The following is a 17,255-nucleotide window of genomic DNA, read 5'->3' as shown; positions in this document are numbered from 1 at the left end:
ACTGCCTAATGCAGATCCTGCACTTGATAACATATTTAGTCATGAAATCTTGAAGCCATATAGCTGCTTGTATCATTGCTAACTGTATGATTTTTAGAAGTTCTTAACAGCTAGCATGAGATACCACCCCTTTGAAGCCTTTATATGCTCACAGATAGGCTTCAAAAAGTAAAGAATTTAATTAAGATTACCATAAAAATCCATAGAGCGTATAACTGCCTTGATCTCGTCCTTGTAAGGGTTATATAATATATACTAAGTAAGCGCTTTCTTGTTGTTCTTGAGGCTCTGCAGCATGAGATATTAACTGCCTCCACATATAATTATTGGCCTATGTAGCACATTCTCTTCCCTATATCTTAATTAGCAAATCTTTGTCTTAGGAATAGTGGCCTACCTTAGTAATTATACAATCTGCAGAGATTTTCGGCGGTTGCAGTCTCATCCTACGGATCTCGCAGTTTAATAAAATATGATCGCTTTGAGTCAGATATAGATATATTCAGAATTAGACGCTTTATACTATCTGTACTCCCGTCTAAACTGACGGTGAGGTATTGGGATTTGGCAATCTTTTGAAAAACTGTAATGCAGCCTGGGAGCCTTAATCCTGATTTCCGGGCGATTATCCTAAACTGTATATGCCTACATCTGATATATCATATAAAACATAGTTCTATGCCATAGCATGGAATCTAGAACTTAACTGGGAAGCAATTGAGACCTCTAGGTAATGTTTATAAGTTTGAGGACTTATCTAGGCAGGGGGAGACCTCAAGCAGTTTATTCTGTATAATGTTATTTTTTACATGTATATAGAATATGATATATTAATTTTAAGTTATAAAAATTATTATTTGTTAAAATTATAGGTGTATTACAATAGCTTCCTCTGTTTTTATATTGCTTAGATCTCATAGTTGTAGAAAATTCGATAGTAATATTGAAAATTGAGAAGAAAAAAACATGTTGAACTGGAAACTTGGTACGCACTTGCCTGCTCTTGCGTGTCGGCGCGCTGGTGGCATGGCTATATAAGACAGCTATCCTGCATATATCCTGACAATAACAATATTGCCTCAACAAATACTATCATGTGCCTCAACATTCCAATTCATATCTTTCATATTCGCAGATTCTCATATTTCTTTAAAAGCCTTAGTCGCCCTTAAAAGACACGTAAGATTTGATAATCAATGATAATTGATATTCAAACAATTACTTACCCATCTGAGTAATCACAAAAAAATTGATTCGGCTTTCCGGATTGATTTTCCCATCTATGTCTTTTTACCACCACATTTAGTGCATATATAACTGCCGACAATGCCCGTACCGTTGCATTCAGTACATATGGAAGTAGACATGATTGGAATATGCTGTTGCTGTTGTAATTGCTGGTGCTGGTGCTGATGGTGGTGGTCTGTTGCCCGTTATTTTCAGGATGCCGTACCAAGAAGCGGATAGCCGAGATTTTAATGCCCAACGACTCGGTGACAAGTCACAAGCCCAACGCAGCCACATGATAACTAACCGGGATGTCATTTCTCTACGTTACCTCCATGAATGTAACATATTACAGTGTGTTACACTATTTCGGTAATTATAAATGCCATAGAAAAACCACAAATATATTAGATATCGCCCATCTGATGCACACTCGAATGCGCAGTCCACTTTCTGCACTGCTTTCCCCAGACATAAAAGGCGATTCCAAAGGAGCACCACAGCACTATCAAACACATGTTCATCATTATTGGCGACACATAGCCGTCCCTCATGGTCCACTCGGTGATGAACTTGCTAAAGCCGTATCCCCATAGATTCTTATTGACCGTGACAGTGACAAAGATCGAGCCAGCAGCTGGCTTATAGCTATCAACCGCATACGTGCTTGCGATTGCTGGGAGGGCGGCAACTTGTATGCCTGCGCAGGTATATCCAATAATGACAATGGCCTATAAATCATTAGAGAGGAGAAACAAGGACTTGAATAAAAAAAAAGAAAAGTCATACTCTCCAGTCCCAGTGATACTCATACCCAAAACCCACAACGAAGTTGCCCAATATCGCAATGAGCACGTAGGGTATCATAGCCGGAAGACGCATTTCCGGTTCTCGTACCCCCTTATTTTTGCGTGTTGCACGCATCGAAATCCAATCCGAGAGCGCACTGTTTGTAAAAAGACCAACAATTGCGCCTATGAAAAGCGCGAAATTTGTAAAACCAATTGACTGACTGGACCAGTTGTAGGGAGGCGCAGCAAAAGCTTGACTCTGAGTCAAGTTTATGGTCAAAAACCCAGAAGCGGACCACGAGACTACAAAAGATGCAAACTCGACAATTGGGTACAGGTGCATTTTCCAAGGGATCCAGAAGGTGTAAGCTAAAGTTTTGAAGGGATTGTCAGGGATGGCCCATAGTCGGAATTGGGATTTGGAAGGATAGCCACGGTGCAAATTTTCATCGACGGTTTCAGTTGTGACGGCAGTGCTGTCTATATTTGCAGATTTAAGTTCCATTTCGTCTTTGGCACCGGTCGAAATGGTAGGTGGTTCAGGTTGAACATTCACTTCGCTGGGAGGCACTCTGTGCCACTTTGTTTCAGGGAAGAAGAAAACCAAAAGGATAACCAACAAGGCAAAAAGGCCAACATTGAGCCACCAGAAATTTTCCCACCCAACGTGAAGAGCCATGGAGCCAGATATAATGGGACCAACCTATCTATTTAGTGAGTATTTTGATCACTGAAAGCTATGGATTCTCACCATTAGTGATCCAAAGTAAAAGGCGAAGAAAAGGGTATTGTACGCTCCCCGGTCGTGGAGAAACTGCGTATCAGCTATAATCTGAGGCTGAAGAGTCTAGGGAATTGTCAGAAGGTAAACTATCTTGAAGGGCTCGTAGATATAGTACCTCAGCGGGACCAGCCCCAATTCCATTCAGAACGCAAGCCCCCATAAAACTACCGTATGAAGTGGCCTTTGCTCTCCAAATCATAGAGGCCAAACAAATAACAGATGAGAATATAGCCACCGGGCGTCTACCAAATGTTTGAGCCATCGGAACCCTACATTTTTACTAGTCAGTCTGCTGATAATGTTTGAATGTAAAAGGAGGAGAGGGGATACCAGAGAAAATTACTAAATCCAAGAACAAGGATACAAACACCAGTAAATTGCACCACTGGTGCCAAGCTGCTATCAAAAGCTTCCATAAGTTGATCAAACATCGGGGCAAGAGACAGCGGCCCCATCCCCTGTATAAAGCTCATGAAAGTTACCAAGGACATGGTACTAAGCTTCCACCATCGGTTCCAGTTCTGATTCTGGTAAGTTGAGTTAAACGGGATTCTGGTATGGAACCGGACGTACAAGGGGATCGTGAGGATCATCGGATGGCTGTGGGACGAGGACTTTGTCTGATCTGAGCGACGACTTGACGAAATGATGCGAGCCGACATCCTTCATAATCTCTGTTCCGGGATATATCTGAGTGTCGAGCTCTTGCTCGAGTCTATACATCGTTTAGATAAATGTATTAGTCGATGGATTAGAGAGAGACACGATATTACGAACGATGCCTACCTGTGAAGTGTCTAGAATCAAGTCATGTTAGTTAATTTCCTGCATATACCACCTCAGTGCCACTCACTGCTTCATCATAATTCGTTTCCATTTTGACGGACGACACGACACCGACAGTATTCACTTGTTGAACATAGACAGAAGGAGGAAAAAAGAACAACATAAATTATGGCTAACCATGGCCGTGAAATAAATGCATGCACCTTAGCGGAATTGCTCCGCTTGATGGTGCTATCAATGCTACCCCGGCTTTCTCCACTTTTCTCCTCAATCTCCCCCAGATATATCTCGCATACGAGGAGATGTCGAGACTATCGTCTTGTCACTTTTCTTTTTCTAGCGGAATAAATACCCCATTAGGCTAAATCGCCGGAATGGTGCTGTTAAGCTCGGGCGCGAAAGCTGGATGGCAATCATAGCATGCAATAAGCAACGAAGCTGGTTAGCACACTACGGAATCGAGCAGTAGGGCTCTAAGAGTGGCGGGCTGCCTGCAATATTCGTTTAGCGCCGGAATCAATTCCTTGACGTTTTTTGATCTTGAGGTCTGCTGTGATAGGGCAGGTCGCGAACAAAGCTATATGCCACCATATGCTGAGTTTATTCGTTATCAGAGGAGAAAGGAATAATATCCCCTAGATATGACGACGCGTTATGGCTGAAAAAGGAAATCGTTTTCCCGAAAAGGAAGGCAATGCACACTTGCTAATTTCCATTTGCAGACGTCATGAGGGGGTAAGTCGCGCCCAGAATTGCTTTTAAACGAACCGGACTTTCCTTTGCCTCTCGATAAAGAGATTGTTCTACCACGCGTTCAGGCGCCGCTGGGAACCAATCGCCCGTTATCTCGGTGGCCAGGTTACGGTGTTTGCCTGCCGGGGTATCTCCAGAAGCTGCCACAAATCTGTGTGATATCCTAAACGGCGATCAATTGATTTATTGCCTCGCTGAGCAAAGTGGCCATCGGTGATGCCTCTCCATCGTCACTTTGCTGGGGTTCCGTTCCAGCCCAGGGAAAAATGACGGCCATGCCACCGGATGGGCAAGAAGCGCAAAGGATTCAATGGCCCGCGATGCGCCGGCTTTCACTTCCTACAATCAAGCAGCAACTGTTCGCTTCTCGCCAAGACTCTATCAGTCTGCCGGAGGCTCTTCCGTCGTCAGGAGCCTGCCGAAAGTTTCCTGAGTGATGGTTCTGACGTCAAACCATATCGGGTTTGTAAAGCGAGCAAATCAGCGGAATGCCCACAATGAAATCCCCAGAGATGGCAAGGGTTTCTTGTCCCCAGATGAAGAGCTCATGTTAAACTTATTATAACCGCTCAATCCCCAGATCGCTTTTTTCTCCGCTCAGAGCAGATAGTCTCACTAATATGGTCTCCCACTCCATATCACAAAGGGAAACTCGAAAACGGGTTCTTATCTACAACTATATAATTATATTACTTTACGATGTCCCATCCAGCTCATGATGGTGTTCCTGGTGATATACCTGATGGCACCACTAGTGCCCATGTCGCCGATGGTGATTTGGAGAAACAAGACTCGGGTGATCCTTATTATGGCGCACAGAGGACAGTACATGATGAAAAGCGTCGCTCAGACGGTAAAATCATCATTACCGAGGCCGATGTCTATGACAAGCTAGGGTTTCGCTTCCCGTGGTGGAAGAAATGGGTCATTCTATCCGTCATTGCTCTGGTGCAGACTTCAATGAACTGGAACGCCAGCTTCTACGCTGATGCGGTCAAGCTCCTGGGAAAGCATTTTAGTGTTTCTGAACAGGCTGCACGCGTGGGTCAGATGATCTTTCTGATTTGCTACGGCTTTGGAAGTGAGCTGTGGGCTCCCTGGAGCGAGGAAATCGGACGATGGCCAATCATGCAGCTCAGCTTATTCTTTGTGAATATCTGGCAGATCCCTTGTGCTCTTGCTCCCAATTTTGGCACTATCATTGTGTGTCGAGGTCTTGGTGGTCTTTCTTCTGCCGGTGGTTCAGTGACTCTTGGAATGGTGGCCGACATGTGGGAGCCAGATGACCAGCAATATGCGGTTGCCTTTATTGTGCTATCGTCTGTCGCAGGTTCGACATTTGCCCCGATTGCGGGTGGACCTGTAGCCGAATACCTAAGCTGGCGCTGGAACTTCTGGATCCAGCTGATCATTGGTGGTACTGTCCAACTAATTCACTTCTGGGTGCCAGAAACACGTTGTAGCATTCTGCTTAAACGAGAGGCTAAGAAACGGCGCAAGAAGGGTGAGAATGTATGGAGCATCGGTGAGGTTGAGAAGAGAAAGTTTTCCATGAAACCGATCTTGATTGTGTGGCTGCGCCCATTTTTAATGTTCATCCGCGAGCCTATTGTGCTGTGGCTATCTCTGCTGTCTGGGTTTTCCGATGCCCTGATTTTTACCTTCCTGCAAGCGTATACGCCAGTATACAAGCAGTGGGGGTTTGGAAGTGTTCGAACTGGGCTTGCATTCATTCCGTAGGTCATTTATAGGAGCAAATGTCTTTTTTCGTTAGATGCTGATGTACTTGGCAGGATTGTTGTCGGATACGGAATAGCCTATGCTTCGTTTTTGCCCTGGATACACAGGCACACAAAGATTAGAAAGAGGGATCCAACCGCTCTACAGCCGGAGTCCCGGCTATATTGGCTACTTTATAGTGAGTTTTGTGATAATGCAAAGGAAGAAAAGATTTAGCTGACTGGTGACTAGCTGCGCCTCTTGAAACCATAGGCCTCTTTGGCTTTGCTTGGACTAGTTTGGGCCCGCCTGGCGTTCACTGGATAGCCCCGATGATATTTTCCTGTCTGATTGCGATAGCAAATGTAAGTGTTGCTCTACTGGAAGCGGCAATTTATTGACAATTTCTAGTATGCAATCTATATGGCAACGATAGACTACATGGTGGCAGCCTACGGACCTTACTCGGCTTCAGCGACTGGTGGTAATGCGTTAGCACGCGATTTCCTCGCCGGCGTTGCTGCTTTATATTCAACCCCGAGTAAGCTTTCTCCTTAGCCTCGTCGTCATGCATCATTCTTCTCACAAGTTACTTTTTTTTTTTAAGTGTATGAGCATATGGGAAGGAGGCTGCACCTCGAATGGCCGACCACGCTTCTAGGCTGCCTCGCAATCATTGTGACCGCCCCAATATATATTTTCTACTGGAAGGGGCCAAGGATCCGCGAAAAGTCCAAGTTTGCGCAGGTCCTGGCCAGCGATCGCAAAGCCAAGGGCGAAATGGCAGTACGGTGCGGATCTGACACCGAGGGAGCAGAGGCTGTCTATCTCAGCGGCTCGCGCAGTGCTCATTTTGGGTCTCATCGCGGCTCGGAGCCTGCGAATGAAGCTGGATCTCATAGTATACGCACGGGCCGCAACGAAGCCCAGTAAGCTCATATCTTGGGTTGTGAGAGGAAAAGAAGATGCCTGAAAATTAGTGTATGTAGTAGTGTCTGATATAGGGTTGTTTAAAACAGAGCGAAGAGGGTTTACAAATGGGGAGTGTTCTGGGAAAAGTACGAAGGAAATTTGCAGGGCCATTAGTCGTGCCCATGTAGCCTAGATAAATTGAAATATTGTTTTTCTTGTAGTAATAAATGCCTCGCTATACATGTATATTATTTACTATGAAATGGCACACGTGCCGAATTTCCGAATTGGGAATCCTTCATTAGACTAGTGGGGCAAGGCTGATTTTTGGCCTTTGCGATTGGCCGATTGTTTGCGATAAGATGTAACCTGGGAGCTGAGGCTCCACTCTGTTTTTTTGTTTATCTTCTCGTAATTTCCCTCCTGTCCCTCGTCCAGCTTCAATTCATCCATTGAACGCATCCACGATATGAAGTCACTCAGTTTGTCCGCTTTGGCGGCAGTTCTCGTTCCGTCCGGTGTCATTGCTGGCAGCCAGACCGGTGATCTAGCTTCGAAAGGTTCCCCTGGCTTCGACATCACGACCAGCTGGGGCAATCTGAGTCCGTACAAACCGTCAACAGGCTTCGATTTGCCAGCAGGTGTTCCGCTGGGATGCGAACTCTCGCAGGCCCACGTCCTGCATCGCCATTCGCAACGGTATCCGACCCCGTACCCGCTGGATGGCGGCAGCATGCTTGATTTTGCCTATAAGGTTGGCAACTACACGGCCAAGCACAAGGACGGTTCCGTCGGCAAAGGCCCCTTGGAGTTTCTGAACCACTGGCAATATGCCATGGGCGGCGATCTGCTGATGGTCAGTGGCGCCGCAACCGAAGCCACGTCGGGCGCCTGGTTCTGGAGTAAATACGGCAATCTGCTGTACCGCGCCCAGCCGGGTCAGGCCGCCTATAGTAATCTTTTCCCGAATGGAACGGAACGACCGAAACCGACTTTTAGAACTACCTCGCAGGCTCGTATCCTCGAGAGTGCGCGGTGGTGGTTGAGTACGTTTTTGTATATTTTCTTATACTCAGTGGTATATTGTTTACTGACCAATTGGTTTCCCGCAGGTGGTTTCTTTGGCAACACCGGAGCCAACAGCTCTTATGATCTTTACGATCTGGTCATCATCCCCGAGACTGAGCCATTCAATAACAGCTTGGCATCGTATGATTCGTGTCCCGGGGATGAATCCCAGGGGTAAGTGATGTGATGCTGCATAAATACAGCTCCTTTTTCTTTTTCGTGTTGCTAATAACATAATTCTAGTGACTCAACCGCCGCGGTGTTCATTCCCAAATACACCAAGCACGCTTTGAAGCGCCTGTCAGCCAACCTCCCCCATGGGTTCAACCTGACCAGTCTCGACGTGTATGCGATGCAGAACCTGTGCGCCTACGAAACCGCGCTGTACGGTGACTCGACATTCTGCACACTCTTCAACGAGGAGGAATGGCGCGCCTTTGAGTACGCAGTCGACATCCAATTCTATGGCAACTACGGCTTCGGCTCGCCCAGCGGTCGTGCCCAGGGCATTGGCTACGTGCTGGAACTGGCTGCGCGTCTGCAGCACAAGCTGATCAAATCCAGCGACACCAGTATCAACTACACGTACGACGACAACACGAAGCAGTTCCCTCTCGACCAGCTGTTCTACCTGGACATGTCGCACGACGACATCATTGTGTCTGTGACTGCGGCTTTGGGCCTTGACTATTTCAAGTACAGCGACCACGGTCTGCCTGGAGACCTCTACTCGCCACCCGCTGATCGCAAATTTGTGCTCAATAAGATGACGCCGTTTGGCGCTCGCTTCATCTCTGAAATCTGGACTTGCCCGTCGTCGAAAGACACTCGTCCCTTTGAAAACTTGACGCCTGTCGCCTATGTCAACCCGGATTTGTCCAGCAGCAACGATACAACAGACTACATTCGCTTCATGCTCAATGATGCCCCTGTTCCAGTGCACGGAATCAAGTCTTGCGCGGACGCTGTGAATGGGTTCTGTGCTGTCAAGGACTTTTTGAAGGATGTTCCTCGTATGCACGAGGAGGCCGAGTATCAACAGGCCTGCTTTGGAAACTATACTGCGAATGGGCAAGTTGGAAATGGCCAGCCGCCTAGTTCTGACAACTAGTTGGAAGTGCGTTAAGACGTTGGTGTGCGTATAGTAATATATTTAATCATATAGCCTCCATCTCACGAGCAAAAATAATACGAACTGTGCGTGATACTTGAAGTAAAATGTGTTCAATGTAGTTCCACCACCAACTGGCTAAACTTATCATAACTCATCTAATCTATCCTTTCGTAAGCGTACAACAAATGTCAACGAATCAACTTCGGTCCCAGACTGCATGTAACTGCTTGATCCGGTAGTCTGTTTCCCAGCCCAGCTCGGTTCGGATTCCTTGTATCAATTCAACAATTTTCCGTCGCGCTTCTGGTCGGTCATCGCACTGGCCGACTACAAACAGCGGGTGGAGCATATACGCCAGAACAGCTGTGGGCGGCCTTCCCATTGAAATCCCGCCTATCTCGCGAAGGCAGCCGTCGACTTCCTTTGTAACTTCTCGATAGCCGAGAAGACGGTCGCGTGGTGTGCTTTGCGCATCGTGTGGACGATTGAGAAGCAAAATAATGCGCGCAAAGTTGTAGTGCGCGATAGTGGCTGCGTGAGAGGGAGTACTGAATACAAGTTCGGGGAAAGGGGACTGAATGGAAGATGAAAGTTCGCGGGGGTCTTCGAGATGGAGGTATGGTTTAAAGGTATCGGGTAAAGCGTTGCGCCAGTTTTCGAGTTCCCGTGATAGTCGACGCCATGTTGCTGTCAAGCTGCTCGATTGGGGAGCTGGGGCATCAAGGGAAATGTCAGGAGGCGTTGTAGATTGCATAGTTGCCTGCTGCATTTCTTTGAACTCGGCAATAAAGTTCATCAGCTGCAAGAGAAGAAACGTTAGACCGTGAGAAAATGTTTCATCCACTTGCGAGCGCCGTGCAGCACCGAAATTTCGGAGCTGTATTTTGCCCTGGCCGTCAATTGGTAGCCCGGCAGACCGAAAAAGATCAAGATTGCTTGGGTCTATTTGGGTTCGTCGTCGGTTCGCGTAGGATGCGTGATAGTCGAAGTATGCGAAGTTCCAGAAAGAGGCATATATCACGTGTGATGTGTGGAGTTGAGTCTGCAGTCCAGGCGAGAACATGGAAAATTCTAATAGAGCGTTGATGCCAGACAAGCGCCTATTGAATGTTAGTTACGGGGGCGTTACAAGAGCAAAAGTAGAAGTTACTCACGATTCCCACTCTAGACCAGGAGCATCAAGGATATCATAAACTGTTAGAATGACCGTACCACATAGGATGTCTTCAAGGTTGGCCTTTACAGCGGCTGGTATGTCCGACTTTCTGTTATCCGTACCGAGACCTAAGATCTGACACAGGATACGAATTGGGGGAACTGTCACGTCAGTTTGTTGGAAATCGAGATTTCCCGTAACTAGCTGGATTATGTATGATAAGGATTGAAAGTAATAATTGCTGGCCTTGAAAGACCAATCGACTTTGGCCATGTTTGGATAACTCTGCGTTATCGCTGATTGAACGTTTGAGGGCGTGATTCCACCAGTGCGATTTAGATGCTTTGCGGCTACTGCTGAGATGGCGCTCTGAATAAAAGGAACATGGGATGCCCTTCCTGGAGCATCCAAAGTAAAATAATTTTCCGAGTCATGCAGATCGAGCCTTGTACAATTAGTGTGAAATCACAATAGTGTAAGGAGTGCATACCAAGGTCCCAAGCGTTCAACATAATACCTTGCGAGAAACGCCATTTCTCGTTCGCTGTTCATCAGGAGCTCGGAGTAAATATTATCAAATTCGTTTTCGTTCTGAGATAATGGAGGCACCCCGGTATATTGCTGATTAAAATTTGGTCCCAAACCTGCTTCCCATGGAAAAACAAAATTGGTTTCATAAGGAACTGAAGGGCCGATCAGGTTGACTGGGCCAAGCGATTCATTTGCGGGAATAGAAGGAGTTTGCATCATTATTTGCGACTGGTCGGTTGAGGCTCCAGGATTTGTCAATCCAAGAGGGACGATGTTTGATTCGTTCGCCGCAGTCTGCGTCAGGTTCAAATCTGTCGAGATTGGTTCAAGATTTTCAGATGCTGAATTGTCAGCTTGGTGACCTAATGCTGCGCTAAAGGTGCTAGAAATATTGCTTTGGTCTATGTTTTCATCCGAGACTACTGGGGGTTCGTTGGTTTCCTGTGAACTGTCAGCCAGTTCCACGGTATATGTGCAAGGATATATAACTCGCGAGACTTACTGTGGTTCTATCGGACTTTGCTCCTCTGCGATAGGGAGCATAGCGACGGCGGACAGAAGCACCTTCGTCAATGAATTTGCGATCCTGCGAGTAACCAGGACACTCTACCCCTGCGGTGGTACATTTTTGACAGCTCGGGCGGCCTTCGTCACACTTTGGGAGTCAGTAGTGAGTAGAAGGGTGTCTGCACTACTACTTACTTTGACATGACGTTTTTTACACTGATCGCATGCCTTGTTTGACGGAACGCCTGGCATGACTAGTAGAAGGTGATATCAAAACTGATGCAATTTCAAGATTTCACTCTTGAAGTCATGACGACAGGAGAAAGCCGAGAGCGATAATCGATAAGGCTCGGGGTTTGCCGTTGGTCCGTAGCCGTTCGCTTGGCACGTATCAATGTGGGCACGGCTCAGCATCTCCACGAAGCAGCGTGGCACAATAAAAGATCTATTGTGCTAAAAGGCCTGCTCGAGTCAATCGTTTCAAGTAGAGGTATTTTTTTTGCTGAAATATGCTCGAATCTACCAGTCTGCTTGACTAGTGAGGTCGGTCGACTGGAGCGAGCAGTGAGCAGTGGGGTGACGATAGCAACTTCAATTAGAATGAGCAGCACGAACGCGTCGACGCCGCGGGTTGGGTCCCCGCTGTTGGTGGGCAGCCGGAGCATCATCGAGTATGAATGGGCGAGTGAGTATTCCCATGTTTCTTGGACGAACAACACTGACAGAGGCAGATGCTGGCAAGCCGCACAACTTCATCTGCTCGAGGTGCCGCAAACCGGGAAACCTGCTCGACTGCGCGACCTGTTGTCGCGCGTATCACGTGGCCTGCCTGCCAGCACCGCCAGGCGAGGAAGGCGCGGGCTCGTGGTCGTGCCCTCCGTGCCAGCAGCGTCAGGAAGCATCTCGTCTTGTCTCGCCAGCAGCAGACCAGCTCTCGTGCGAGCACGCAAAGCAGTTTCTCTCCAGGCACGGCCACTACTCTGCAGGCGACGAGGCCTTCTCCCCCGATTTCCTGCTTCAATTGCAGCAGTTGATCGTCCAGGCCGACCTTCAGTCCCAGACAGCTCGGGAATTGGAGCAGCTGCGAAATGAGAATCGACAGCTCCAGGAGGAGAACCAGCGGCTGAAGACTGGCCAACGACCACCTCCGATTCATGATAGTTCTACTTATGACCGACTACGAAGCCCACCTGTTTTTCATGGACATGGCTCTGAAGCAGTGGAAGCCCAGAGATTGGATGCTGCCGAGAAATCTTGGGATCGCATCATTAGCGATGCCTTTTAATCGAATCCCCAGCAATCCTAGATAATCTGTTTGAAATGGGGCTGATGCCTTGGCATTGAATCGAATCTACCTCCATCGTCCATAGCCTGGAAACGACAAAATATTTCGACGACGTAATCCAGTGCACTGCTCACAGCGCTGTTGACTTTTACATAATACCTTTATTGCAGCTTCACCGCAACGTTCTACTCGGCTTTCACCTCGGATTGAACGCAAAATCATCCGCAAGTTTTGTCGCTCGTCATGAAATTTGACATTGCAGTGATTCCATTAAATCAAGCCTATCTATAGGTGAATGCGAGAAGACACACCAACGGAACCTATTCCTTTCGACTGAGAACATTCTATACTGTTCATCTGATCCTAGTTTCCTGGATAAAATTCAGAGGCCCCACTCGTCAGCGAGACAGTGACAAAAGTGCGGGGAATGTGACATCGTTGCATCCTAGTAACGCATTATTGAATGAAATCTTTCCAACGCCGCGAATGTTACTCAAGAAATTTTGTACCAATGGTCGCCATAGGGTTATTGTTATGGATCTGTGGCGCTCGACTACTACGCGTTATGAATGAGGCCGTGTATATACCCCGATGTCGACAATCGACAGGCACAGCGTCTTGCGGTATTGTTAGGCATGTTGGGAATAATTGATAAAAACCTGGAAACCATGAGCTCGTCAAACCTACTTAATTTTAATTGCAATGCTGCTGTGATCTTTTATCCGGCACGTGTCAGTCCGTCCCGATGAGGTATTTCCCCTCGTATATCCTTGGACATGCGTCAACATCCCTGAAATTTCCCCGAGCTAGATGCTAGACTCGCCACTACTGGGCTCACTTGACCGGAAATAGGATGCAGTACCTGACTACGCTGGAACAGGAGAAAGTTAAACACTATTATTCAAGCCATTTCGAAAGGTTCCGGCAGTGATCAACGCGGGGAACGCAGTCTTTTTTCAGCTCAAAGCCCGTGATTTCAATCTTGCCAGTCACAATTGAAACAAACATGTTCCGAATAGATATCGGAGAGCTTCCACTTCTGCCAATGGCAAGCCGAGTCGCGGCGCGGCGCGATTTGGAATGTTAACGGGGTGGAGAGAACTCCACGCGCCGATGAAGCTAATTAATTACCATGTCGATCCTGGCGCGCTCAGTTAAAGTAACACTAGGATGCTAGGCCTAATTATCCGGCGAAAGAATATAAATACCGGTTCCTGTCCGCACTGAGATCTGTCCGAAGTGGTCCGTGAATGCCAATAGCTCAACGCCAAGCGCTTCAGCATCATGAAAGCAGTCACGCAGGCATTCGTCGCTAGCTCTGTGGTCTTCTGTGGCGTCGCAGAGGCCAAAAGAAATTACCAGCGAAGCTCGAATTCGTCATTCAACGTCTTGGATTATGTAGATCCGTTGATAGGAAGCGCCAATGGAGGTCAGCGCAGAATTACTCGCTCTAGAGGAATCATCTAATTAACTCAATAGGCCATGTGTTTGCTGGCGCTTCGCTGCCCTTTGGTGAGTGTTATATTTATGTATGCAACACTGCATTGCTCATATTCTCCAGGCATGGCCAAGGCAGTTGCCGATTCGAACGCGGACAACCAAGGTGGCTTCGCCTCAGACAGTAGTAGCATTACCGGGTTCAGCCATATGCATGACTCGGGAACTGGAGGTGTAAGTGATATGTTCCTAACTGACTTCTGTAATCTAATGATGCAAGGCCTCCTCGCTCGGAAACTTTCCTTTATTCGCCAACCCAGGATGCCCTGGAGACGACCTCAACCAGTGTGTTTACCGGATCCAGAACAGATCGGTGGGATTTAGCAATGAGACTCTTGTCGCACAGCCCGGATACTTTAGCATCGACCTTGACAGCGGAGTCAAGGGAGAAGCCACTGTGACGAACCACACTGCGCTATATAGATTTACATTCCCCAAAGACACGACTACTGCGCCTATGATTTTCGCTGATTTGATCGATCTGCCGCTTAGTAGGTCGAATGGCACGGCATCGGTAGACCCGGATTCTGGTCGTGTCTCTGGTTCTGGAACGTTTGTTCCAAGTTTCGGCATTGGTTCCTATGACCTTCACTTTTGTGCAGATTTTTCGGGGGCCGACATTCACGATACTGGTGTATTCGTCAACAACCGAGCTGGGAATGAGCCCAAGACTGTGAAAACGCTGGACGACAGCGTCAATGACAACGATTCTCTCTCGGCGGGCGCATTCGTCCGCTTTAAAGCCGGAACCACTTCTGTCATTGCCCGGGTTGGACTAAGTTTCATCAGCGTTGAGCAGGCGTGCTCCAATGGCGAGAAGGAGATTCCCAAATTCGATTTTGGTTCTACGAAGAAGGCAGCCCAAAATATCTGGAAGAAGAAGCTGGGCGTAATCAGCGTCGATGCTACTGGGGTGTCAACCGACCTGCAAACGGTATTTTGGAGCGGTGCGTACAGGGCGATGCTGAGCCCTCAGGACTATACCGGAGAGAATCCTCTCTGGAACAGCAGTGAACCGTACTACGACAGTTATTACTGGTAAGCTGATTTGCATGATGCTATAATGACAATGCTAATAGATGCAGTATCTGGGACTCATACCGCAGCATCCATCAACTTTTGACTATTGTTGACCCTCATTCCCAGTCGCGAATGATTCGGAGCTTAGTTGATATTTACCGCCATGAAGGGTATCTCCCCGACTGCCGCATGTCCTTGTGCAAAGGATACACACAGGGCGGGTCCAATGCCGACGTTTTGATTGCCGAAGCATACCTCAAAAACATCACCGATATTGACTGGGCCACCGCATATGAAGCTGTCGTCAAAGACGCCGAAGTCGAGCCTGCTAACTGGGCTGTCGAAGGCCGCGGTGGCCTTGCCAGTTGGAAAAGCCTAGGCTATATCCCCACCGACGACTTTGATCCGCACGGCCAGGGTCTTTTGACGAGGAGTATCTCTCGGACGGTCGAGTATGCATACAATGACTACTGCATTGCCATTCTTGCAAAGGCACTCGGCAAGTCTGACGACCACGACAAGTACATCAAGCGTGCGACGAACTGGAACAACATGTTCGACTCCAAAACCACGTCTCTTGGGTATACTGGCTTCTTGCAGGTCAAGTACGCAAATGGTACATGGGGCTACCAAAACCCGCAACTCTGTACACCTTTGCTCGACTTTCCAGAGTGCTACCTCAACCCGGCAGGCCATGAGACATACGAAGGAAGTACCTGGCTATACACATTCTATGTTCCGCAGGACATGGCCTCGCTGATTACGACTCTTGGAGGACGCGAGGACTTTGTCGACCGACTGACATACTTTCACAATTCTGGTCTGCTTTATGTCGGAGACGAGCAAGCGTTCCTCACAGTTTATCAATTCCACTATGCCGGACGACCAGGTCTTTCAGCCAAACAGGCGCATGCATATATCCCCTCGCAATTCAATACCTCAATCTCTGGTATCCCCGGTAACGACGATAGCGGAGCGATGGGATCGTTCTCGACGTTGAGCATGATTGGACTGTGGCCGGTTCATGGACAAGACGTGTACCTGATCAGCTCTCCGTTCTTCAAAGAGGTAAACATTACGCATGGCATTACAGGAAACGTGGCGACGATCCGCAATCCCAATTTCGATCCTAGTTATACAAATATCTACATTCAGAACGTGACCAGAGATGGAAAAGCATGGTCGAAGAACTGGATCGAGCATGCCTTTTTCGAGAAGGGCGGTGTACTTGAGATCACTACAGGTGCTGACGAGAGTTCATGGGGGACAGCCGTTGAGGATTTGCCTCCTAGCATAGGTGCATACAAATTCTAGATGACTATTTGTATATTCAGAAAGATTGAATAACTATTGTTTGTTTATGCTACTTGCTATGATGATAATGTAGATACGACTCAACTACAATGCCAACATCCAGAAACGTGACCCAACCATACCCATTACGAGGTAACCTCAAAATCGACATGCATAAGCTCCCACCCATCCTTAAACAACGCCCCAAGTCCCTCAAATTTCTGTTCAATGCCACGTTTGATCGTCGCCCAGTCATATTTCGCTCCAGGGCCCACATGAATAACTAAAGTAGCCAGAATCTTACCCTTGTGGATCTGACCGTCCTCGTAACGCGAATACATATTAAAAGCGCACAGGTTCCCCTGTAACAAGGCAATGACTGCGTCGTGGCAGTCGTTTAGTTGGCGTTTGTAGGCGAGGGTTTGAGCGTCGGTGCAACTGAGTCGGCTGCTGTGTAGATCTCGGACAGGGTGTGGGTTGGCGCGAATGTATTCTTCAATGGTGAGTAGAGGGACGCGGTTAGGTGTCACTGTTTCTGATGAGACAGGCCTAGGCGCATCTTGGCCATTGTTATACTCTGGAGTTAGATTCAAGGGATTCTGAGATGTAAATTTTTCTCCTCGCTTGGGCATCCCAACCATCTTTCGTGGTGCCATGATTGAGATATCTCAGATGGATTACTGTGATTTCTATGAGATGGTCGATTCTTATATCTAATGTCAGCTGTAATAACCAAAAGGATCAAAATGTTCACAAGAAGGGAAATGACTGAAAGAGACATTTTTATTATCGAATGAGCAGGTGTAAAATGG

General features: G+C 47.5%; 7 protein-coding genes across 7 annotated transcripts; 4 read left to right on the top strand and 3 right to left on the bottom strand.

Moving 5' to 3' along the window:
• Positions 1 to 1,634: 1,634 nt before the first annotated feature.
• TRUGW13939_06572 (uncharacterized protein) lies at positions 1,635 to 3,679 on the bottom strand (the record flags this gene model as incomplete). Its single annotated transcript, XM_035489723.1, has 8 exons — positions 1,635 to 1,958; positions 2,017 to 2,721; positions 2,770 to 2,865; positions 2,918 to 3,071; positions 3,133 to 3,329; positions 3,376 to 3,517; positions 3,589 to 3,599; positions 3,656 to 3,679. The coding sequence occupies 8 exons, from the start codon at positions 3,677 to 3,679 to the stop codon at positions 1,635 to 1,637; spliced, it is 1,653 nt and encodes a 550-aa protein (XP_035345616.1).
• Positions 3,680 to 5,040: 1,361 nt separating this feature from the next.
• Positions 5,041 to 6,993, top strand: TRUGW13939_06571 (uncharacterized protein; the record flags this gene model as incomplete). The annotated part of the gene is made up of 5 exons (XM_035489722.1): positions 5,041 to 6,077; positions 6,135 to 6,259; positions 6,313 to 6,425; positions 6,472 to 6,601; positions 6,668 to 6,993. The coding sequence occupies 5 exons, from the start codon at positions 5,041 to 5,043 to the stop codon at positions 6,991 to 6,993; spliced, it is 1,731 nt and encodes a 576-aa protein (XP_035345615.1).
• Positions 6,994 to 7,441: 448 nt separating this feature from the next.
• TRUGW13939_06570 (uncharacterized protein) lies at positions 7,442 to 9,151 on the top strand (the record flags this gene model as incomplete). Its single annotated transcript, XM_035489721.1, has 3 exons — positions 7,442 to 8,018; positions 8,085 to 8,214; positions 8,284 to 9,151. 3 exons carry the CDS (start codon positions 7,442 to 7,444, stop codon positions 9,149 to 9,151), a joined length of 1,575 nt encoding a protein of 524 aa, XP_035345614.1.
• Positions 9,152 to 9,350: 199 nt separating this feature from the next.
• Positions 9,351 to 11,600, bottom strand: TRUGW13939_06569 (uncharacterized protein; the record flags this gene model as incomplete). Its single annotated transcript, XM_035489720.1, has 5 exons — positions 9,351 to 10,254; positions 10,309 to 10,755; positions 10,801 to 11,282; positions 11,344 to 11,496; positions 11,544 to 11,600. The coding sequence occupies 5 exons, from the start codon at positions 11,598 to 11,600 to the stop codon at positions 9,351 to 9,353; spliced, it is 2,043 nt and encodes a 680-aa protein (XP_035345613.1).
• Positions 11,601 to 11,948: 348 nt separating this feature from the next.
• On the top strand, positions 11,949 to 12,633 carry TRUGW13939_06568 (uncharacterized protein; the record flags this gene model as incomplete). Its single annotated transcript, XM_035489719.1, has 2 exons — positions 11,949 to 12,033; positions 12,080 to 12,633. 2 exons carry the CDS (start codon positions 11,949 to 11,951, stop codon positions 12,631 to 12,633), a joined length of 639 nt encoding a protein of 212 aa, XP_035345612.1.
• Positions 12,634 to 13,917: 1,284 nt separating this feature from the next.
• TRUGW13939_06567 (uncharacterized protein) lies at positions 13,918 to 16,464 on the top strand (the record flags this gene model as incomplete). The annotated part of the gene is made up of 5 exons (XM_035489718.1): positions 13,918 to 14,062; positions 14,113 to 14,145; positions 14,195 to 14,304; positions 14,351 to 15,168; positions 15,216 to 16,464. The coding sequence occupies 5 exons, from the start codon at positions 13,918 to 13,920 to the stop codon at positions 16,462 to 16,464; spliced, it is 2,355 nt and encodes a 784-aa protein (XP_035345611.1).
• Positions 16,465 to 16,589: 125 nt separating this feature from the next.
• Positions 16,590 to 17,099, bottom strand: TRUGW13939_06566 (uncharacterized protein; the record flags this gene model as incomplete). The annotated part of the gene is made up of 1 exon (XM_035489717.1): positions 16,590 to 17,099. The coding sequence occupies one exon, from the start codon at positions 17,097 to 17,099 to the stop codon at positions 16,590 to 16,592; it is 510 nt and encodes a 169-aa protein (XP_035345610.1).
• Between the last annotated feature and the right edge of the window lie 156 nt (positions 17,100 to 17,255).

This window comes from Talaromyces rugulosus, chromosome III (genome assembly GCF_013368755.1).
Source record: "Talaromyces rugulosus chromosome III, complete sequence".
Taxonomy (NCBI): Eukaryota; Fungi; Ascomycota; class Eurotiomycetes; order Eurotiales; family Trichocomaceae; genus Talaromyces; species Talaromyces rugulosus.
The sequence above is the reverse complement of the archived record's forward strand: the minus strand, read 5'-3'. Positions and strand labels throughout refer to the sequence as shown.